Genomic DNA, 24,238 nt, shown 5'->3' on the forward strand with positions numbered 1-24,238 from the left:
AGAATATAAAAGCTTAAGCTCTAATCTTAGATGGAAGAACACCATTGTAGAAGAAACTCCATCTCTTTGCACTAAGCTAACAGGCCTAGAACAGCCACTTCAGGAGGTAACATGATGTGCCACTCATAAAGTCCAAAAGACTCCACTGCACTTGGGAGGAAATCTGGCTAAAACTAACATCTGGAGTCTCAGGAGCTGGCAGGCCTGAAATCAGTTAAAACATCACTCTTCCAAAATAAAGATGGCAGACAGCTTGAGAATCACAGCCTACCTATTAAAAAATAAAAAGACAGCATTGTATTTACAATTACAGCCTTTAAACAGAAACTGTTTGCTGGTGGTTTCAAGTACTGTCATACGTATCGTACACAGATATATTTGGGTACTCCTAAATACTGAAAGCATATTCCCAAAGCAGTGGGAATGGACCTAGACACTAAACACGTCAAACAGAGCTTTCAGTCAAGTTAAAGACCATTTGCTCCTCTGTATTTTTCCCTCTCTAAACATGCTCTCTTTGTGCTGAGAGTTCAGTGTCTGTGCAACTTGAATTCTGGCTCTTAATTTATCATCTGAACTTGAAATATAAAAGGGAACTAATAAAACTGCATCAGGCACTGCCACCAGAGGGAAGAAGATGGGCTCTTCAAAACTGTTACAATATCAGTTCATAACTTGTTGCATGATCTGCACATAAGCTAGAGGCCAGAAGAGTTGGTCAGTAATGCCAAATAAAAAAACAGACACATTAAGAATAAATTTATAATGCTACTTGAGGCAAATAAAATTAATCACAAATTAATGCTTTGAAGTACAATAACCTATGGGAAAATAATTTTAGAAGTGAGAATTCTCATGCTCATTCTCTTGGCTGAAGTACAAATCAACTTTCATATAAGCCTGTATACACAAATATTGTTTTTCCAGGTTTTTAATCCTCCATATGCTCAAACTGCTGTGGCAGCCACAGGAGGATTGCACTTCACACAGCAAAGTGCTTGCAGTAAATACTAATCAGAATGAGGAAAACATCCCTGGCCAAAACCTAGGCAGCATCTGGCATTCCCTGGATAATCCAAACACCTTCCCAGTACACATTTCTTCTTACGTTGGAGAAGTCCACTTCAATCACTGTGATCTTCAGACAGGGTTCCCCTACTTTGCTGAGATTAGTTACAAGCACAGAGCTGGGAATATCTTAGTACCCTGCCAAATCAGCACTACTGATTATAGATGTATGTTTTACCAATTTATTTTCAGGTGAACACAAACAAAATACTTTGTCAGTAGCACACAGAGCCAATGTATCTGGAAGTTTATTTTCATTCCCAGATAAACCAGATTATATTATATACCAGTGGACTGGACAGATGAGCTCAGATTAACACTGTTTTACAGATTTTGAGCCTCCAGGTACAAGGTAATTGATATCAGGAGAGCAGTAGCATTACAGGATATTGTGATGTGCAGCTAAGTATTTGCATGATCCAAATAAGTGAAGAGGTAGTGTAAGTAAAATCGGAGAACTGCTACCTTGCCCTGAAGTGTCTTTTCCACTTAAATAGAAACCTAATCCCAAAATTTCTTCTCTGTCTCAATGAGTGTGTTAGCATCCTCTGATAATGAAGGACAGTTAGAGACAAGAACCGATCCCAGCTCCCCTTGGAGCTTTCTGTGCCCCCTGCAGCAGGACAGCAGGGAAATGCTCACCTCTCTTAATGACGAGTGGAATCTTGAATTCACAGCGATGGTAACTAGAAAGTGCAAATCATAAAGCTATTAGAAAACAGAGATAAACTGCACAGCCACAGACTTGCAGCTCTTAATAATCCCTTTCATGAAAAGTCACATCAATCATAAAATGAAAGTGAGACTCTATGATAGCAGATTAAGTTCTCAGTTAGATTTTCTACATCAAAAAAGGCAGCAGCCTGGGAATGTCTTAATACAATTCTTTAGAGGACACAAGAAGTCCTTCAGCACAAATTACTCTATTGCTACACAGAGTGGATGGAGAAATATTTAGCTATGAAACAGCACTACAGATTTCTCTGTCACTAACTGCTTTAATCAGCCATCCAATCACTAACTCATACTCCTCCTCTAAAGAGTTTACACTTAGAAAGTATTGGAAACATGTTCAGAAGATGAGGTTTTTTTAATCACTAATTTAAATCATGCTAGGAAGAAAACAGCAATGTAGCTACCAGAAAATGGGCATTCTTGCTAATACAAAGTTTGTCTCTATCAAGAGTTTGCACATCATACCTGGCCCAAGAACTACCTCACCTCATTCACTGCTTTAAGACATACTTGCCAGTAAATATAAAGGCATTTAAAAGTAGAAGAAAATACTACTAAAAAAATGTTACTAATGATGTCTGCAACCTCCACAGGTTACTAGATACACCAAAGAGACTTATGAAAAAATACTGTAATTCTATAAAAGAGAACGTAAGATTTCTTTTTCAGTTGTTTTAATGTACTCTTTAATAGACGAGTTCTGTACACTCACATGTTAAAGTTGTAATGACCAGGGTAATTTGTATGCAGGACAAATTTCTTCACCTTGTGAGTGTTTGCATCAAACAGAATATCCTGTTGAAGACAAAAAACGATGAAGCAATTGGGTAGGATGAAGATGAAGCAATTTGGGTAGGAAGAAGGTGTTTCCTAAACTAACCTGAGATTACTTAAAATAGCCCCTGTATAGAGTGGCATACATTTATCTCACTGAAATTGAATCAAATTATGAAAAGCAGTATTTGAAAATCAAACTATTTGTAAATTGAAATAACACATTTCCTCCCGCACTCAATCACAACTGCAGCTTCATTTGCTAATGTTGGCAAGTTTTCTCAGGAGGTCCTGTTTTTCTGCATATTATTTACAGTAATGTAAACTAAAGCAAAACAGCTGCAAGAATGAGCATGAAGATTTAACAACACCCCACAGCTCAGCAAGCTTTCACAACTGATGCTATGGCACACTTGCCTCAGTTCTGTGGGACAGGGGCATGGATCTCAAGAGCAAGAACTAGTTATCTATGCATCAGGTAAAAAGGAGAAAACCTAAGAGACTGCCAAAGTGCAAAGAGCTCTCCATCCACTGGTGGAGATAAAATGCTGCTGATTAAATTTCTAAGTGTTAAAGGAAAGTCAAGTGTAGCTTTTCATATCCAGAGATTCCTAAGGCAGCAATCAAGAGTTTTGCAGCCTCTCATTTCCCACAGCCTTTAGCCTCCTGAAAGGATTGCTGTGTAACTAAATCTGAAGTTTACATAAATTGTTTACGGAAGCTTTCCACTCACCACTCCAAGTGTGAAATAATTGAAGAAGTAGTCATTGCACTTTGATGGGACCTGCTTATGGGGCGAGGGCGAATGGATTTTCATCTGCAAGAAATACACTTTTCAGATGCATTCAATAATACTTAAAGATGAATGCCTTTAATAACAACTCTACATTCAAACAAATTGCTATAATCTCATTTGAAGCCTTTGTTCAATTAAGGAAGATACTGTGCTTCATGACAGGACTATCACCTGCTTGCAGCAGCACAGTGACATCAGCTTTTTCAGTTATCATAATTAAAAGGTTTACTTACATTATGCTGTGTAAAAACATTAGGAAAAGATCAAAGTACATGCTGAGGTTATTTTACATATACTATACGTGAAAAAAAAATAGGCAGCACACACTTGCTAAGGCCCATTTGGGATACAAAAGCACTCCCATTTGTAGCAATTCTTAAATTGTTAACATTACACAATTTGATTTTTAGAATAAATTTAAACAGATTTGCATTAATTTAGATTTTGGAAAAGCTTCTTAAAACCTATTACATAATGGTTCAGCCTGGTCTATTATGACAAGTAATATGTTGAGCACTTGTAATTTGTGCTAGATGGCAGTTCAACTCCACTGACCTTGCCAAACACAAGCACTATGATGAGACTGAGATACCAATGAACAAAGTCTGTGCCTGAATGAATTCCCTCACCTTGTCTTCAGACTTGTAGAAGACTTTGTGTGGAGAGCCCAAGGTGCTGAGCACATCCTGGCAGGAATCACCGAAGTACACACAGCGCTCAAATACCCGCATCTTGGCATCAGCTAAAACACCTGGGCCACAGCCTGAGGAATGGAAAACAACTCTACATGCATCCTTCCTGATCACAGAATACATCAGTAAATCAACACCAAAAGGTTAGCATTCCTCTATTTATCACAAACCCAACAGCTGCATTCCTCAGACAACAGAACCAAACTAAATTTAACCATTTACTTTGCAACAGTGTCAACATTTCTTATCAGAGCGGTGCATGCACTGATTGTTGCATGGCTCCCCATTTCCACCTCCAAATTCAGCCATACTACCTTCACTTTCTTGCCATTCACATGGACATAGACTTGGTTTCCCAGCCCATGTCAATTTGATCAGCTGGCTATTAGCAGTAAATACCAGGAATTATTTCTATCCCTAGAATATTCTAATTTAGCAGCTAGAGATTTATCTCCAGCTAAAAACGTCAAGCGCATAAAGTGAAATCCCTCATCCACATTAACTGTATCACAAAACACACATTCTTTACTCAAGATTCCCATAACTTACTAAATCAATAGCAAGTACATCCCTGTGCAAACAGCATTAAAGCAGATCTTATTGAATAGCCATTACACAGATGAATTGCTGACATGTTACCAGATGTTAGGATATGCAAAGATGTTGCAGTTTGTGAGCCCACTTGCTTTCAGGAACGCAGCATCTTACATTTACAAGAATGCAAGTACACATTTGCAGCAGTTACTGCAAAACACAGGATGTGCTCTAAATACACACTTAGCTTTCCTCACTATGCATTATGTATGTAGCTAGTTACCCACTAAAATAAGTCAGAAAAATCCAATTTGGTCATCTTTGATTTCTTAAGCAGCAGTAACTTCATATTAATACATAAGCAGAGAAACTTGAGCTAGAACAGATGTGTAATGTTTTATAAGAGTTTGTAGAAACTTTGCAAGACAGCTCTACCTTATATTCCTGTGTAATAAGAGAAGCAAAGTAGGTTGAAAATATCTGCTCTATTTTTATTCATAATCTATAATTTTCTTTTTTTCATCTTTTGCATATTGTGAATGTATTCCAAATGTTTCCTCAATATACATAGAGCTAGCAATCAGGACAGGTGAAAAGCTGAGCCTCCTAATGAAAATTGTTAAAAATCGTTTTTCTTAAAAATATTGTCAAGTTATGGTAACTGAACAAGACTCCTTTGCAGCTGTTATAACTTGCCCTAATTTCTAAGCACCCTCCCATTTCTGAAAGCACATTAAGAGAGACTCATCAGCCTCTCTTCACTTTCACCACTGTCTCCTACAGATAATGAAAACAGAACTGAATTGGAAGTGCACTTTAATGCTGCAGCATTAATGTAGTTACTTGCTAACATTTTTAAAAGCCTTCCAGATTTAGTCACAAAAATATCAACACCATACAGTTCCCTGGAATGTCAGAAAATGCACACAAGGTTTCTTGTTTTGTCGTGGGTTTTTTTAGTGATGTACTGAGAACAGTGATCTGTTTTCTTCTACGTGTATCTGGAGACAAGTTCCATTTCTGCAAATATATTCTAAGGACTTGGAACATGTGAGGGCTCCAGTTCTTGGTAATTTCTCCAGGGTTAGAAAAAGGCAGCATTGGGCAGGCTCAACTTCAAAAGGATTTAACTGGGTTTTGTTTCCAATAATTCAAAATAAGGTAGATAGAACACTTTGAAATCACTTACTAAATCAGCACAAATAACCTGTGCTTCTTTTACACAGGTTTACCCTTCTTTCCCTGAAGGGAACAACCAGTGCAATGTCCTGAGTGTCTCCAATACCTGCAGTGAGTAGGCGAAGCCGTAAACCTGAGGGTCCAGTTCCATCTCGCAGGACATCGACGTTCTCAGCATACACATTCCCAAGGAAACAGCTGAGAGGCATCAAGGGAGCCCTGAAACCAAGCACACAAAATGTGCAGAGGATTTGCCTCACCTTCAAATTTTCCTGTAACAAGCTAGTACCAGTTCACTGGAACAGAGCATATTATTTTTGACAAAGCTGCATGTAACTGAGACTGAAGATTAAGTTGTATTAAACAGAAGGATCAGAAAGTGTGGGAGAAAAGGAAGAGGAACAAGACAGCAATCAAATGCAAGATCTTCACCATTAATGAAAAAAACAGCAAGTTTCAAAGACTCCAGGAATTAAAGAATTATAGAAACTGTACCTACCCTTTGGATATCGCCAAAGAGGAAATGTCAGCTCAGATTTCTCTCAGGGAAAATGAAGTTGTGGAGTTTTCAGAGCTAACTAAATCCTTGAACTAGGCATATCACCCAAATGCAGCAGAAGAGCTTTCTCTGTGACGCTCTCACTGCTCTTGGAAAGGTACTTCATAGCCCAGAACATGAAATCAGTTTATGCAGGTACACCAAAGGCAACCGTGCTGCTTTACTGGGGAAGTTCTCAGTTTAATTCAACACCACTATTATTTTAGAAAATAGTAACAGTCCCGTGTGAGATATTTTTAATGGAAAGTCATATTTTTTGTGTATCAGTTTGTATATGCTCCCTAAAATTTCCTGTTCTTATGTTCCTCCTGAGTGCATGACAAGCTAAAAGTTGGGCTTTGAGCTCTCCCTCACACACAACAGAGCCCCATGCAACAATCAGTGCTTTCACTAAAGCTCACCATGTCACAGATGGGCACAGACAACAGCACTTTTCTCAAGAGCACTTATTTCTAATTAGGAGACAATGTCTGCATAAACCAGACTCCCTCCCTTCTGAGCAGCAATCCAAGGATGTGTTCATCTCCCGGCCTTAAAACTCAACTGTCTCTGCAAAAAATACCATCTTATCAGCTTGGGAATTTCTAAGATTAGGTATCTCAAAATCCTAGAATGATTTGGGTTGGAATTCCGAAATTCCAGCCCCCCTGCCATGGGCAGAGACTCCTTCCACTAGGCCAGGTTGCTTAAAGCCCCATCCAGCCTGGCCTTTAAGATAATAAGCTCAGTCACATATCTGCAAATACATTGAACACACGGCAGATTATGCATATGGCATATTTTATTAGTTTTGTTTAGCAGGAGAGTTTGAGACCCTTCATAGGGCCCTGCCATGACATACATATTATCAATATCCTACAACCTTACAGAGTGCCTACATCAAGTTTGATTTGCTTTGGAAAAGGTCATCAGCACAAAATCTTGAGGAAGAATAGCCTAAAATGTGTTACTAAATTCACAATGTTCCCTACTTTAATTAATTTTCAGGTCAATTGAACTTGCCTACTACAGCTGAACCAAACTCATTTTACAGCAACATAAATCAAACCAACATTTGATTGTAAGGTCTGAGGACAACACCTACAGAAATCTGACTGAAGTTGGCACCTCAAGGCATTCTGCACATTACCAAATTAATAGAAGACCCAAACTGAACTAAAAAACATATTTAGCAATGGCAAAGCAATGATGGAAAGAGCACGAGCAGCTGTACATACTTGGTATCCTGCAGACTGTTTCCATTGTAGATGTACATGCGTTTCACAGTCGCGCCATGCGGAATTTGCAGAGAGGCCAGACCATGGGCAAAGTTAGGCTGGGGAAACACAAAATCATTCTTGTTACACAACACAGCAGACATTTCAGCTTAAGGTCAGAAATTGCTTTAGAGATGCTGTATATGCTTACCAATTCAAGCAAGTCTCCAGCAAAAGACAAGGGGGCAAAATAACAGAAAACCCAACATTCTAAGTGGTGTTTCTTTATATTCCACCACTCCTGGATTCCTGAGCTGGGGTGAAACACTCAGCATGTTTATTCATCAAAAATGGCATTAGTCTGACAATTAGCCTCTGTGAGTACAGAGAATTTGTTTTTCCTTGGTTTGATCACTGGCAGCTAGCAATTTCCAAGTATTTGTACTGATACACTGTATTTGAGGTCTAAAAAAATCATCTGCCTTAAAGGAAAACTTCCTTTTTTTGTCTCTCATGGCATTAATTTCAGCCTTTTAACATTTTTGCTGGTTTCCAAGATGCCTTATCTGATGAACAGAAACTTGTTCATTAAATAGATTTTCTGCTCTCCTTACCACCACACTCTTACAACACATACGGTTTTGACAGGGATTTGAGTGCTCTCATCAAATAGAAAGCACATTAAGGAAGTCAGACTGACTCTTACTGCACTAGAAGAAGGAATTTCTTTCAATTCTGAATGTGACAGGACATTCAAGACCAGTAACATACTTTGCTGTCACCAGACAGAAAAAACCCTATCTTTGTCACAAGCAGTCAACAAAGACAAGATGCTCAATATGCAAACTACTACCTGGTCTAATTTAGCAGGGCATCACATGAGGTAAACACACACACACAAAAAAATTCTTAGGAAAAAAATTAACCTAGAACAGTAACTTCCACTGCTGTAGATATTAAGAAAGGAACTTCCATTATTTAGCAAATGTCCCGATTTCAATTCTCATCCCGAATTTGTCTAGAACATTAATACCTTTTGCTTCTTAAAGTAGTCAGACTTCAGATTACTGAAGAGAGAAAAGGTTTTTATGTTCTCCTCACCTGCAGCTTGGCTCCAGCTATACAATAAACTCCTAAGTTTTCTTCATAGTTTTTCCATTTCCACAAGCAGAAGATTATATTGCTTTGCTAAATAGTTTACCATTCCTATTTGATCTTCCCTAAACTTGACAGATTTTGACAGATTCAAATTTGACTTCACTCTGCAATTTTCTAATGCTCCTCTCTAAAAATTTCCACAAAGACTTGTCTTCCCTGTGGACTGTTTCATACTACTCTGTTTTCAAAACAATCCTACTTCTACCTGTACCTGGCGAGACTTTGGCATTACACTCTTCGCAAAGAACATCTTACTAACCTTACTAGAGCAACGGAATGAGACAGAGAATGCAAAATTACTTTCTCCACAGTTCTAACAGTTTGATTTTCACATCTTTTAGGTAGTCCTGCAAGGAGCAGGGAGTTGGTCTCAATGAAGCCCCTACAGGTTCCTTCCAACTTGAGATATTTTATGATCTTTTCACATCTTTGGTGAAACAATTTACTTCCTCTATAGTTTGGCTACTTCATTCATCAATGCCCTGGGAAGTCCTGCATGAAAAGAAACTACTCTTTGTTGGGGCATTTTTTTTGCTTGCCTTATTAGGTTTCTATTCACCTTCCAATCTGAAACCCAACTGACCTTCACTACTGCTGAACAATAACTTCCCCTGGTTACGCCCTGTGACATGTCAACCACAACCACTAAAGCACTAAGCTGTGAAAAGAACATGTGTCATCATGCTGGTTGATTTCTTCTTTGTTTTGGCTCTTTATATGCTCCTTTATTTTAATGCTTTTTAACTGGTAAACACAGATTATCTCTCACAACTGAGAGCATTTCCATCTTCACACAAAACAAGTTACACATACATTTTCCTGAGTACAGAAGGAAACCACAGAGGACCTGATCTTGCTTCCACTTTAGACGGGAATTTCCAAAGATTTCAGAGAATGCAGTAATGCATTTAATTATTCAGCAACTCATCCAAACATTGGTGAATATGCAAACAGGCATTATGAATAAAACTCATTCATCTGGCTTGCTAGAAGCACTCATATGAAGGCACTCATCTGAAGTGAAGGACACTTCAGATGAAAATGTAGTTTATGAAGTCTATCCTACTTTAGTTGCATAATCACTTCAATGAGATTAAAAAATATCTGATAAAAGAACAGCCTCCCAGTAGATTGCTTAATATTAATGTATTTGCATAGACAGCACTCATATTTTTAGAAGACTCCTTTCACCAACAGAATTGCTAGTCCCAGTTCATGATGCAAGCAAAACCCCTAATCACACACCTTTTGTCAACAGGAAGTAAATTTTTAACTTTGAGATGGTTACATAGCATTAATAAGAACACAGAGGAGTTCAATTCCTTTCAAATTACTGGTTTCTTTTGCTTGCAAAAGACAGCAAGACACAATGTAGGTGATACTTTGCAAGTATCATAGAGGCAAAAAGACCATCCATTAACTAAGAATGATTGCTGACCTCGTACTTCGGAGTTTCAGTCCAGGAGTCTAACTGAAAAGAAAACGACAGTCCTCTGAAATTGAGGTGAAAGAGTTGCTCAGCTGAGTTATACACTAAAAGGGAAAAGAAAGTAGAAACAGAGTTACCAAAATAATCTAAGAATTCTCCAGTTCATAAACAGCACCTTCATCACCTCAATGAATTTGAACATCTCAGAATGCAGGAGGAATACAATTACACTGGACTGTAACGGCTGTGCTTTTAATTTCATGCAATAAAAATACAGCAATAAGAGAAACCATAGATTCATTACAGTTGCCTCTGCAAGCCTGCAGGCACTAACCTATCCCTAACAATACAATCATACAACATGACAATCAATTATACCTTAATATCTCTCAAGTAGTTTAAATGGCCACGATTGGTACAAAACAATTATGTTCATTGTTATGTAAAACATTGTAGAGTATTAACCAGAAAGTCTATGAGAGAGAAGTGCACAGAACACTGAGAATTCCCCCTTTCACACATGGCCAGTTCAAAGGAGAGCTCACCCTGCGACCTGCACATCCACCTCTCCTCCCAAGAGGAGCTCCCATGCCCCAGTCAGCTCCGTGCACTCCCGGGTAACACTGACACGGCGCAGGAGGAAATGCTTCAGACACACAGGTCCTAGGCCATTTACAATAATTAAAAATAGCATCACCAGAAACAGCAGCCAACCAGTCAGCTCCCACAATGAGTACTAATAAATTACAGCAGGCACAGACTTCCAGCTGTCACCACATCACGAGATGTCCTGATTCATTGCAATCAATTGCACAACATCAACTACAAAAACAATAAATGTCGTCCCAGTGCTTACTCTAACAAGACATACTGTTTTCTGAGACTGTGGAAAGACTAAAAAACAATCCCAGAAGACTGAGAGCTTGGGAACTGTTTTGAGATTGATTTTACAAATTTCAACCTGTGCCCAGTAGCCGCTGGGGGAACAGAGTGTTCTAGTAACACACAGGAGCTGACAGCTTGAAAACACCAGAGGCTTAAAACAATAAAGAAACCCTCTAACAAGAGAAGCTGCTTTCTTCCACTTTACCAAAGGAATACCAAAGGCTCAGTATTCCCTTTTTTCTTAGGATGTTATATTTAAAATGACACAGCATAGAGAGAAAATGCATATAAAGAAATATTTTATTCTCTCTCTCCCACAGCGTCTTTTAAATGTTCAACTTGAAAGACGTATCACAGGGTATCTGGACAATGTGAGGCCACTCAGGATAGAAAAATAATAGTTGAGCAATAAGCATTAAACTTTCAAAAAGTTATCATTTGCCTTTTCTACAGAATGTGCTGGCTAAGAGTCTTTTCCATGCTTGTCACTGAAAGGAAAACGTGTGGAGAGAGGGAAATGTTTTGATCGGCAGGAAAATTATACAAATCTCTCTCATGTGATAAATTATGATACATCTTTTCCAAAGCCCACAGCCAGCTGGAGAACTATTTTTCCCCTAGTCATGCCAAGTGTGATATCTGATTATACAAATTGCATCAGTTCCCATCCCCTGCAATGTTTGTTGATGCTTAGGTTTAAAGGGCAAGGAATTTTTTTATTCTTGGGAAGTTCTCTCATGAGAACTAGATAAAACCATAGATAGGTAAGTATTTTTTGTATTATTATTTTAAAATTTTCTTATCACACATGTACTGTGCTAATTCCATTCAAAATTGCTGATAGAAGCAAAAAGATTGCTTATTTGCTGCTGCACTCTAGGTGGGGGAAAGGGAGGAGGTCTGCCTTCCAGGAAGGCAGCAGAGTGTGACCAGCTGGGAAATATTTCTGTAGAGCTGACAGGACAAAGCCACCAACACCAGTAAGGCTGCAAAATTGACACAGCTTTAGTAAAAGCAGAGGCAGAGCCAAAAGTCAGTTCTCACTGGTATCAAGCACAAGACTTTTTTGGCACCTTAGGGGAAAGGTGAAGTCCAAGAGTTAGAGAGCAAGAACGCAGCAACCCCCTCCATCCTTGCAAGGCCACTGTGGTAGGTGGGAAGGAGGACTTTTTCTTGTACCTTATGACTCAAGTTCAACCCCACAACCCTGATCCTTGCTGAATGGCACTTTGGCACAAAGCCACATCCGTGAGGACTCAGGACAGGATGTGGTTTCAATAGAGCCACTGGCAAAAGCAAGCCCTTCCCAGGAGGAGGTCAGGTCAGAGAATCATGGAAATGTGGGATAAAAATCTTGGCTTTGATGAAGCTGTTGACCTCCAAAGCAGTTGTATTTCAATAAGCCCCATGACAAAGGTACTGCAATGTTTCAAACTAACATTAGCCAAAAAGTAATGAAGCTGATTGATTTTTCTGATGACTTTTGTTTTTTAAAACCACTGATCTGGCAAAACCAAAAATGCTCAGTGAAGGTCGGTTTCAACACAAAACTGTTGCTAACCTTTTGAAATTTATTTTGAAACTAGCACTGTATCCTGTTGCTGGAAAGTTCTGCTGCAACCACCTTGGTTATAAGTGAAAAACAACATTTTGAGTGAAATTCTAGTGCAGGTTAGTTAACAGAGATAAGAAACAAAACACATTTGAAGTGCTTGCATTGGGGGTTTGGAGGAGCATTAGCACAGAGAAGTAAAGGGATGGTTATGTTCCTTTCGTTCATGTAACCTAGCATTTGGTGCTTTGCTCACATTAAGAGGAAGGTTTCTCCTCCCACCCCAGCTCCAATTTTTGTGGGACATGAAAACACCATCACCATCCCTCCCCCACGCTGAAAACCATTGTTTCTTCACCTTTTCTGTTTCAGAAAACACAAAGAAAAAAAAGAGTTATCAAAAACTTGTGTTGCATAATAGAGTTCAAACTGTTTGTGACAGGAAACTTAATACAGAGCATTTACTTCTGCTAAGTAGGCTGTTAATGGCAGAAGTATTTTTCCAATGAGGAAACTTGAATAAGCAAATGCACTAGTGAAATGGTAATAAGAGGCCAGCATTTTAATAAATACATTTTCTTATTTACATGTCACTAGATGAAAAGATGTTATGAAAAACTATCACCAGATGAAGCAAGTGTGCAAGTCTTCTTAATTGAATATGACAGATGCACAAGATCTGCAAATTCAGCACAAGGACACGTGGTGCCAAACTATGTTTTTAAGTGCTTGTATATTATTTTATGCAGGAATAAAATATGCTATCACTACCACAGGCGATGCTTATGTCTAGATATGTACTTCTACAGTTCATAACACCACAATTTTGGAAGTGCTCCACTTCTACATGTTTGCAAATAAACCATCATCACAGAACAAATAAAAATGATAAGCCACCCAGGATATGGAACCACTTTTACACTTCTTTATTTCTACAGTTTCTTGTACATATCATTTCCAATAGATCTAACCATAGATTTCAGAGCTTCTGTCTAAGAGGAACTGTTAATGTCAGGACCAAAGTTTAGAAATATTAATTTTGGTCCTTGGAGTATTACAGCTAGAAATGTTCCAAGCTTCATTTATCTCAAACTGATATTCACCTACTACTGCAGGCTTTTATGCAATAATACTGCTCTACCCACATGACCCTCCCCAGTTAATAAATCCCATTCTGTAATGTGCAAGAGATTGTCTGCAGAGAGCAGAGACAAAGGCTGGATATGCAATCACCATCCATCACAAAGAACATTCGCCTGTTTGGGATCAGCCTGACTACTGCAAATGGACTTGGCTTAAGCTAAAAATAGAAAATGAGGCTCTGGAAATGGTATCTTGACTATATGGAGGTAAAGTTCTTCCTTGTTGTGCCAGTTTGTGGCTCCATTTCTTGAAAGTTCCTGGGCAGTTTAATTATAAAGTTCAAAAGTTTCTCCACCAGCTTGTTTTCATAGCCTAACAACCCCCTGAAATACACTCTTCATTTTCATACATAAACAAGGAGCTTAAAGATAGTCTTCTTCCTGCTGCAGAGATGGTGAACAGCCAAGTGGCTGTGCAAGAGTCAGAGTGGGTTCAGCCAGGTTAAACAAGCTTGTCCTGCTTCTGCTCCTGCTGCACGTAGAGTGACTGCACACCTCCCCAGTGCCCCCAGTAGAGGAGGGGGCTCAGGGAGGTGTAAGCCAGTTACACACAGCTCATGTTTGCTCCTGCCTACAAAGGGTATTACCACATTCACAGAGCATGGAGACTGAGCAAACAGCCCTGGCTGACTCTGCACAGAGAGCAGCTCAAATGTCTGTGCTCATGGTATACACAATCCCTAAGGATGCTTGAGAGCTGACCATGCACAAGGACATGTAACAACAACAGCATCAACAACAAAGATCATGGTTTTCTGGTACTGGCAGTTCAAAACAGATCATTAATGACATCTGAATACACCACTCTGTGCCAGTGACTCTCTGCCTCACCATTTCACTTTTAAAAAGAGTCACAAGTGAACTGACAATACACTTTATATGATTTCCCAGCTGTAAGAATATGACCATTCTGGAACACAGCTCAAGATCATATGACAACAGAACTGCCTACACATTGCTCTAGGCAGACACACTGGAAAGGTTTCCTAGAAAGAAGTCTGTCAGGCTAGGTGTGCTTCTCAGAAATTTTTTGGCTTACCTCCTGGATGTGTTGCTCCAAATGACTGATCAATTTGTTCTATGGTTGGAGCAATTGCCTGAGAGTTAAAATGGACACCACTGAAAAAGTAAACAAAATTAATCTGCCTGAAGGAAACCAAACAGATGCTACAAACATTTAGTAATGGCAATACCACATCTAAATTGTAAGAAGTCTCCAAGACTGAAGAGTAAACCAGTAATTTAACTGAGTGCCATGTTCAAGAAAGGATGATTATACACACTCCTTTATGAAAGTTATTTTTGATTTTTAAAATGAGAAATTGAAAAAAAAATTAATTCAGGATTAAAAAAAAAAATGAGTAAAACCAGCCACCCTAACCAAAAGGAAATTACGGGAGGTCTTAAACCACTTACCAATATTTTAACTTCACTTTAGTCAAGTCATAAACTTCAATCACCTGAAACACAGGAAACAGAAACATTGCCATAGTTTAGACACTTGCAAATCATTACAGAGGTAAATCCTTGTCAAAAGGCAAGACTAGCTAGTGCTGCTTGCTCCCCTTCTTACAGAACTCTGCCAAGATAAACCACAGTGTCAGAGATCAAGCTTCAAAAACTGACTCAACAACTGCACATCTGAAATAAGGACTGAACAATTCTGGGTTCAGGAGAGAACCCCCACATTCCATGTATATCAGTACTGCCCACAGGAAGAAATACTATCACTGACATATCAGCATCTTGATTTCTACAAAGTTTAGTCAAACAAATTCAAAGGAAAGCAACAGCAAGGATTAGCTAATTAGTGAATCCTCTGATGAATGTCAATGGGCCATTCTCCTTGGGTTGCTCCTATTACCCTGAAGAATGCCTGTGCAGGGCACAAAGTCCTTACACTGACTGCACTGCTGTAACTTTCCAGCTCTTCTAAAGTAAAAGATGAACACAGCAAGGCTTAGCAGTAATATCCCATTTCAATTATACTTAAGACATCTTGCAACCTCGCCAAGCATTACAGAAGATAATCAGAAGAGCAGCCCATGAGGAATCAGGGCAAGCAGTAATATCCAGTTCTGATATTCAGTAAATGCTTTAAACCTTACTGAATATTCCAAGGAGATTTCCTCTCTGCAGAAAACATTAGATCCGGATCCTTTGTTCTGAATACATTACTGCAAACACGCATCTGAGACTGATGTCATATGATTTTCATGACTGCCACTGGATTTTGAGGCTACACTGGGCTTTAAGCAGATGATTTCTGGCAAGTAGCCATGGAAAAACACAAGCTTCTTCCACCTTACATACGTGTTCCTGTGTCAGCAGGAAAAGAAAACACATACAGCTCATAACCGCCGTAAGGCAAAGGTAAACCACCTTTTTTGTTTTGTATAATCCTCCAACAAATCATTGGCACATTCTGGCAGAACACACTCTTCAGCAAGAGAATAAAGCAGAATTTCCCAGAGAGCCTGCTACCAAGTGTGGCTTTAAAACCTAAAAATATCACCGAGAAGGAAGTCTTGGTTTTGGGAGATGCCCAGCAAATAACCCTAAATAAAACAACTTGCCATGTTTAAACCACTACCTCTATCTATATTTAGGAAAAAAACCAAATCAACATTTAATGGCATTTCAAAATATAAGCAACAAGTAGGGCACAAAGCAAGTAACAAATTAACATTTTGGCAGAATCAACAAGACAACAAACATTCTTCTTCTAAATAAAATACACTTGGAATTATGCTTCTTGGAAAAACCTAGTTATCTAGTATTTTAATTCAAGTGCAGTTCAGTTAACATGTCCAGATTTCCTTTACTGTTAAAGTCTATTAAAAAACAAAGGCTACTTTTATGAAAAGCTAGTACTGATTTTACTTTTTTTTAGTGCTCTTGCACATCTTTTCCCTCCACAAATTTTTTTCTGAAAATAGAGAGAACCAGCCCCACCCCAGATCTCGTTTTGCAGCCACTGCTGTGTGCACTGGGCACCCTCCTGAAGTTCTACCAAAACTGCATGGTGCAAGACTAAAGGATGAGCTGAACCACCAGGAGCAGTGCACAAAGAACTGCAGTGGCACAAATGTGGTTTCCCCCAAGAGAAACACCCTGACAGCAGCCAACAGGCACCAGTTTGCCAACAGTCCTCTTCCCTAGACTCAAACAGACCAACTCAGGTCAACATTTCTTTTCACCAACAGCAGAGGAATAAACGAGTAAAACTTAGCAAAAATTAATGGTAGTCAAAGGATCTCATAAGTCATGAATGTCATAATGAAGAACAGACCAGAGCACTTGAGAAAAAAATATTTTCTAAATTACAGCAGCCACGCTGACAAAAGGATCAGTGTGATTCTATGTGCAAAGAACAAACTGAGAAGACCAAGGACTGCTCAGTGATGGGTTCACTACAAAGTCAGAAGACAGTTGCTGTAAATGAGTAAAAGGAGATGTTTCCTCACACTCACTGTGAGTGTGAGGAACTCACTACCAAGACTTACAAAAATGTTCAGATGTCTATTACCAGCAATAACAGACCAATGCTATGAAAGCCAACTCTTCCTCCACCTCAGAGGGAGGACATGAGAGACCCTAATGCTAAAATTGCTTTCAGGACCTGGTCCTGGATCTACCAATTCACATCAGCAACATCTCCTGAAGGTGAGTCTTTCCCCCTTCTCCCTGAAAAAGGGGAGGAAACTTCTTAGGAATATTGCTGACTTTATTCCTGCACCAGCTTCCTTGGAATTGCCAAGATATTCCATCTTAGTACCCTGTATTTCAATCTCTTTCACAGACAAATTTATTAGCAAGTGTGCATTTAAAAAAAAAATAACACACAAAGAATAAAGGCCTCCTGATTTTTCCAGTTTTGCTGCTGCTGAGCAACACTGAAAACACAGTCACCATCCTAAAAAACAGGCATTACTTACTTTACACCTACTGTGCCTTTTAACAAGTGCTGTTGCTCACTTCTGAACTGATACCATTGGATTTCTTCTAGAAAGTTTTCTGAACACTTTTACAAGTATAAGTTTTCATAGCACTGTATGCATTCACACAGCTTGACTATTCATAGCTCAAACAAACAGAAGTAACACTAGACCACTGAACCACAATAAAACAGAAGAGATTGCTTCTCCTGTATTATTTTTATTTTTGAAACAAACCTAGAAATACATACCAGAAGAGTTCGGGGTTTCTATTTTTTCTTTAAAACTAGTTTTTAAATACAGAAAAGCAAGGATGAAAAAAAAAGGCAAGAAATCCAGAAAGGCAAGAAAAGCTCTTGCTTGGTTCTTAACCCACTGGGTGCAACAAAATCAGACCCTCAGAAACTGGGGATGAAGAGACATGATATACATTACTTACAGCACCTCAAAAACACTACAGGATTGCAACATTCCCCAAAAAAAGCCAGTCAGCAAGCCATGTACTTGAAATGATAATGCCCACTTTGAATTCAGTCTCCTGCAGAATTACATCCAGTTAGAAAAGATTTCATACAGCTGACAAAGAATTTTCAAGATATGCTCTTAAAAACTGTGAATCCACATACACACTCTGAATAAGCAAATTCAAAACCTTGTTAAAAACAAGAATACCATTATTATAGAATGACTTCATGAATAGAAACTACCATAAGGCAATTACAAACAGCAATGTGGGGAAAAAGTGCTCAGTTGTCCCTCAGCTGAGCTCAATTTGAACTGAAAATTTTCTTCAAAATGTGTATTTTTATAATATAAATTTTTTTAGAAAAATACAAGCATACCGTGGTGTTACAGCTATTCTTAGAGAAATAAGTACTTTCAACAACTAATCTGGGTTGCTATTCAACCACTTCATATATATACAAAGAGCTTGAGTTTCAGCTGACAGCACGTGCTTCTCTCCTACATTAATTTTTGGGATAAAGCAATGGCTGAACTTTGGAGAGTGGTATTTTTCTGCTGGTTTTATTTTAGATGTGAGTAAAGGGCAGAGGGCTCCACCTACCACTGTTCCAAACCCTGCAAGTATGGATGTGAGCACCATATTCCAGACTTAGCTAAACTGTAAGCATTCAATTTTTTAGTATCACACTTAACTCCACACTTCTGCTTTCACATGTCAAGCAGCACAGCAGTTAGAGCAGCTCATTCTCACCCAATTAACCAAATCAACACCTAAACACTTCTGTCACAGAGAAATTTACACCTACCAGGTGAGAATCAGTGACAACTGTTCAGCACAGCTGGTCTGGCTGAAAGGACCACTCTGAATAACTAAGGAGTTACACACAGCTATTTTAAAGGCTTCAGTTAAGAGGTTTTCAAAATTTTCTACCCATGCAGTCGTACCTCTACAGTCCCACAGTTGCCCACTTTGTATGGATAAAAAATACCACTTCCATTACAGGTACTTTGCAAGGATAAATGGCATGAGAAGGCAGTGACCAGCCTGCCTTGTATTTTGCATCTTAACTACACTAAGCATCCTTGAGAGATGCACATCAACTCTTGGTCACCTAAAAGCACAAAACTAGAACTGAAGACACCAATTGCAACGATCAAAACTCATCCAGAACAAACTGAAGTCAGTGCAGGAGCCAGCTGCTCACCAGAGGCCTCGATGTGGTTTTCTGGGGGGAATCACACGCTCACAGCCACACAAGTACTCTGCAAAGCTAGCTTAAATGCAAACTATGAATAGGAGGAAGTTTAACTTCATAAATAAAATGGCAGCCCAGATAAAGGAACAACCTGGGCAAAAAACAACACTGTCTGGTTTGCAATAATGATGATCTGATTTCAAACCCAAGGTTTAGCTTTAGTAAGGGCCTTGTGCACTTTCTGTGCCACTCGAGACAAGATGAGTGAGACCACACTGCACCATCACACTCCTGTGGCATTTGTACATCCCCAGAGCACAGGTAAGGTGCCTCACTTCCATAAATGAAGATTTAAATCCCAAACTGAAGAAATGCAGCTCGTAATCACAGGAGAGCACTCTATGTAAGACAAATGTCTACAGGAGCCACTTATGCTCTGTTAAGTGTCAAGACATCCCAGGGTTTTGGTGTGCATTGTCTGTTTGCAGGAGCGGTGTTTTATTACCTTAAGTCTCTGATTGAAAGCATCAAACAGCAGTTTGATTCCATCCTGAGTCAGGTTAAGGATGAGGTCATGGCTAAGAGGTGACTGTAAAACAAAGAAAAAAGCTGTTAGGCTTTTAATTTTAAGACTTCTTTGTCAATATATACATCAGTGTAAAAGTATAAATTGGTTACTTTGGAAAAACAAAACTACCTCAGAAAACAATCACTTGTTCAATTAATAAGCATAACTAAAATACATTTGGCCAAACCTCTCAAACCCTTCAGTTTCCTTATGAAATGAAATAGAAGTGCCTGTATAATAACTGTGTCCTGCAAAAACTTCTAAGAGTACTTTGTCCATTACTGTAAGTGGAGGAAAAAACAAAAAACCAAAACTCAAAACAATATAATCCCCAACCACACTAAAAAAAAAAAAAAAAAAAAAAAAGAAAAACAAACAAAACCCCACCTTGAAAATTAATATTCCCAGTTTAGCATCAGAGACATCATGAAGAGTCAGCCTCTGTTGCATTCTTGGTGCACAAAAATACCAAGTCTCACATCAAAACCAGGCATGTGCTTGACAAAGAGATGGCTTTCCACTTCAAAAATCAAACTCTCACAGCCTTTTTTAGGCCTCAAAAGGAAGGCTTCAGACTCTCATGTTGTGAATTTAGGTTTCCTTAGTTACTGTGAATCATAACAACTGAAGGCTTAATTTGCAGTCTGCTGGAGTCAATAGGAGACATTCCACTGGCTTTCCTGGTGTCTGTATAGGCTCTACACCCTCTCAGTCTGCTGGGCCACTGGGAAAGCTGCTCTCTGCTCTACCAGTGCAATCCACACAGACACAGTCACTTGGCCCCAGTTCAGCTTTTTGATCATGTACCATCTAAAGCACATTTGCTTCAAAATGCTCTCTCCCCCACAGCTGTCTCGTCAGAGGAGAAAAAAGGTTCAATGGCAGGCAGGCAGCAAGATTCCTGTCCTAGAACTGCACCAGGCAGTTTCCTAGCAGAAGACAGAATGGGGATGGACAACTGGGGCAATAAAGGCTTCTAAAGTGGACAGCCACACATACAGCCTTTTCAGGAATTAAGCATATGCTATCTTACTTTGCTCTACTGAGAGGAGCTCTGGGGTTTGACTGTCAAAAGCCCAATTCTCATCTTCAATTTTCTCACATCAGCACTGTCTTCTAGCCTTGATACTTCCTGAGCATTTCCATGTGCATGTCCCACCCCTTCCCAAACCATATAGCCAAGTAATCAGGTCCTAGACTTCACATCACTAAGTTAAAACAAGCCATGGGGCTTTCCATCCCCTCTGACACAGGTTTCCTGCTCCTCTGGATCACTGTGGTAGCTTTTCCTGAAGTTGGTCCAGTTTGAGCCCATCTTTCCTGAACACCAGTGATCTGCTGTGTCAACTCTGTTCTAAATGAGACTTTCACAACATTTCACACAATGCCATCAACTGATGGCACCTCACTCTTGCTGACAAACTTTTATGGCTCTGTGTAGAACTGAAGCATTGGTTTCTAAATAGTTTTCACAAGGTTATTCCAAAATTAATGAGAGCATTACAAGTACTTTTGAGTGGATGGAAAAAAAAACCCCTAAACATCTGAGGAAAAGCTTGATCATTAGCACAGCAAATAGCTTCTGTTCTATGCTGGCATGTTTTCTAATACATGGAAAGATTCAAGGGCATAAATTTAGTTCACATGACTTTTAATACACAAAACAGAACCTCAAGTATGAAAGATGATGCCAAGAAGCAACAGGAGAGATCTTCCTGAAGGAAGCACCACAGATCTGCAGTTATACTGCTAATCTACACAAAGATGCAGTAAAAACTGTTATCACTGAACAATCCCATCAACCACAATCCGGAGGAAAAAACTCAGGAAAACAAAGGCAATTAGTACCCCACTTAAACTGACCAAAAATGAGTTAAAATTCTTTTATTCACAGAAAAGGATTCATCAAGCTTTTTTGGCACAGTTTGGGCATCCCATTTATGTCAAGTTAAAGAGAGCACCATGGGCAGATCTAATTGCATTTAATTGCCATATAAATTTTTGAAAGGAAATACTCACTGCTGGAGTTCCAGGATCAGAAATTCAAATTTAGAGACGCAACAGCTTTAAATAACATTTGATCACAGTGCTCAAAGGCATTCTTTTACAAGGCAAATAAGAAAAACATGAAGGCTGTTCAGGTACAGTTTTTCTAGATAGAAGTTGTGCATGGCAAATTTAATTTAAGTCTTTGAATCTTCTAAGAACTGAGCTCTTTGTGCTCAGCTGCTAATGAAATGCATGACACTCTGCACAGGGGTGAGGACAGAGCCAGACAGTCAAATGCAGGCCCTGAGCAGTGTGTGAAAAAAAAAAAATATCAGGCACTGAATTGCAATAATGTACAGGAAAAAAATAATCATCAGAACTATTCCAGAAAGATGGGAAGAACTATTTTGTTAGACTATGCAGGTGCTAAAACATCTTTACATTTATTACATTTTGGGAAAAAAAACCCAAAACACTGCCCTCTGCAGCCAGAACAGAAGTTTAGTGTACACAGGCAAGAACAATGTGACTTTCCAAGAGGTGTAAAAAAAACCAAAGAGTGATACTCCTCTGCTTACTAGCACTGAACCACTAATCCTTCTGTGATTCTACAATCTGAGTGGAACAGCAATCTCATCCTTTATCTAAACAACTCCAGAAAAAATTCAAACGCATTGTGGTAAGAAAAACCAAAACCCTCCAAAGAATACAAAAAACAAGGAATGTGTTCACTTCCAGACAGATGCTCCCATGCATTAATCACAAGGAGCCAGATTTGCAAATCAGTCATCAGAAAACCCATAAATCCACATGAAGTGAAAAAAAAAAGATAATTCATGTAATAACATGAAATACGTATCCAGCACTGAACACCAGAGTCAAGGTTGTTCTTAGCCATTCAGTACTCACTGCAAATGCACAAGGCCTGAATCCTTATTTTGATACAAACTAACATTGTATAGACTCTGCTTTTTTTCTGATGCACAGAGCTGTAATTTGCAACATATGAATATCATCTTATTAAAGGGCATCACACATAAAACATCTGGAGAGTCCTTTGAGACATCTGAGACTCCTTTGTCCCCTTCCACTTCCATCAGAGTAACACATTTTGCTTGATCTAGCAGAAGGGTTTTACTTCTAGTCCCCTTTCTGATGGAAGTCAAACATAGCAGGAACTTAATGCTCATTATGAAGAACGATTAAGACATTTGTAGCTGGCTTAAATCACTGTACCTACTTTCTGCAGACAAATTTGCAGACACAGAGAAAAGGTGCAGAAGTGGCTTATCACCACTGGACCAAACACATAAGCAGAAAGTAATGAGTGATTCAGTTCTTTAAACTTCAGCAACACTTCACAATGATAAAGTAAATAGACTAGAATTAAATTGTCCAGCTAATTACATAACATTTCATTTCTAAAAGGAAAAACAATGGCACTCCTCCACTGCATATACAAAACTGACAGTTGTTAAATCACTGTACTGCTGTGCTGAGGATCATTACATCTGACAAGAAACTTGTAAAAGCTGCATCCCTCACGTGGTGGCAATAATTTGGTGTAGCTCAATTTCCAATAGCCCCACAGCTCTCACAATATGTCCATGAGCACAAAGCATGTCTTCATTCACCAAGATGTGCCTTTCCTGGCCAGCCCATGCCCTGCTCACCTGCTCGCTGTAGAGAACCTGGACGTTTTTGATAATGCGACAGTGTTTCTGAAGAATTGCTACAGCCTGAGCCAACGGCATTCCTGGAAATAAAAACAGGTATTTCTTCAGTGCAGAAACCAACAAAGATTTTTCACAGTAAGGTTACACATAAGGTAACCAAACCACCATCAGTAAACACTGAGTTACAACAGAAAGGTATGTGGTCAACAAACAAGCTGACTTGACTCATGGTATCAGCAGAGACCTGGTGTTTGGAAACAGAAAAGTCATTGTTTATCTACCAATTGTTAGGCATGTAGGAAAAAAGTATCTCTAGACACAAAATTAAACAGCAAAGTTTAAGAAGAAAAAGCAAAGAGCTTGCCACAGCCTGTGCACAAAATTTTCTGCTTTTTGGTGTCATCAGTCCAATAACTGATAAAATAGCCCGTATCAAACTCCACTAAAGGTGGCTAGGGCACTCCTATACACATCCAATAGGCTCCTGAAACACCTTTTATTACACACTTTATTAACCTTGATGGAGCACTGGGTATTCATACCAGACACATATAAATACTAACACAGAGCAATCATTCTCCACAAACCTAAGAGGCCACATGAGCTGCTGATATGGCTCTACTTGTGTCAAGGAAGAAACTTTATCTTCTCACTTTACAGACAGGATAGACATACTAAAAATTTGGTTCAATTGAGGCAATACACTT

The 24,238-nt window shown here is 39.0% G+C and overlaps 2 protein-coding genes across 6 annotated transcripts in view; one reads left to right on the forward strand and one right to left on the reverse strand.

Annotated features, from left to right (window-relative positions):
• The window catches only part of TRADD (TNFRSF1A associated via death domain), an 84,743-nt gene that overhangs the window by 36,705 nt on the left and 23,800 nt on the right, over window positions 1-24,238 (forward strand). The gene's annotated exons all lie outside the window — the stretch shown is intronic.
• PHAF1 (phagosome assembly factor 1) overlaps window positions 1-24,238 on the reverse strand; it is a 36,322-nt gene that overhangs the window by 7,495 nt on the left and 4,589 nt on the right. For all 5 annotated transcript variants that reach the window (XR_011003409.1, XR_011003408.1, XR_011003410.1 and 2 more), the window contains exons 3-13: window positions 23,529-23,611; window positions 19,804-19,887; window positions 15,116-15,159; window positions 14,739-14,818; window positions 10,130-10,224; window positions 7,555-7,652; window positions 5,885-5,997; window positions 4,003-4,136; window positions 3,311-3,394; window positions 2,516-2,598; window positions 1,711-1,754 (exon numbers count right to left, since the gene is read on the reverse strand). Coding sequence is in view for 1 of the 5 variants with exons in the window: in XM_068202811.1 (XP_068058912.1) it covers window positions 1,711-1,754; window positions 2,516-2,598; window positions 3,311-3,394; window positions 4,003-4,136; window positions 5,885-5,997; window positions 7,555-7,652; window positions 10,130-10,224; window positions 14,739-14,818; window positions 15,116-15,159; window positions 19,804-19,887; window positions 23,529-23,611 (942 nt within the window). In the remaining 4 variants the exon portion in view is untranslated. The remainder of the gene's footprint in view (window positions 1-1,710; window positions 1,755-2,515; window positions 2,599-3,310; window positions 3,395-4,002; window positions 4,137-5,884; window positions 5,998-7,554; window positions 7,653-10,129; window positions 10,225-14,738; window positions 14,819-15,115; window positions 15,160-19,803; window positions 19,888-23,528; window positions 23,612-24,238) is intronic.

This window comes from Anomalospiza imberbis, chromosome 12 (genome assembly GCF_031753505.1).
Source record: "Anomalospiza imberbis isolate Cuckoo-Finch-1a 21T00152 chromosome 12, ASM3175350v1, whole genome shotgun sequence".
Taxonomy (NCBI): domain Eukaryota; kingdom Metazoa; phylum Chordata; class Aves; order Passeriformes; family Viduidae; genus Anomalospiza; species Anomalospiza imberbis.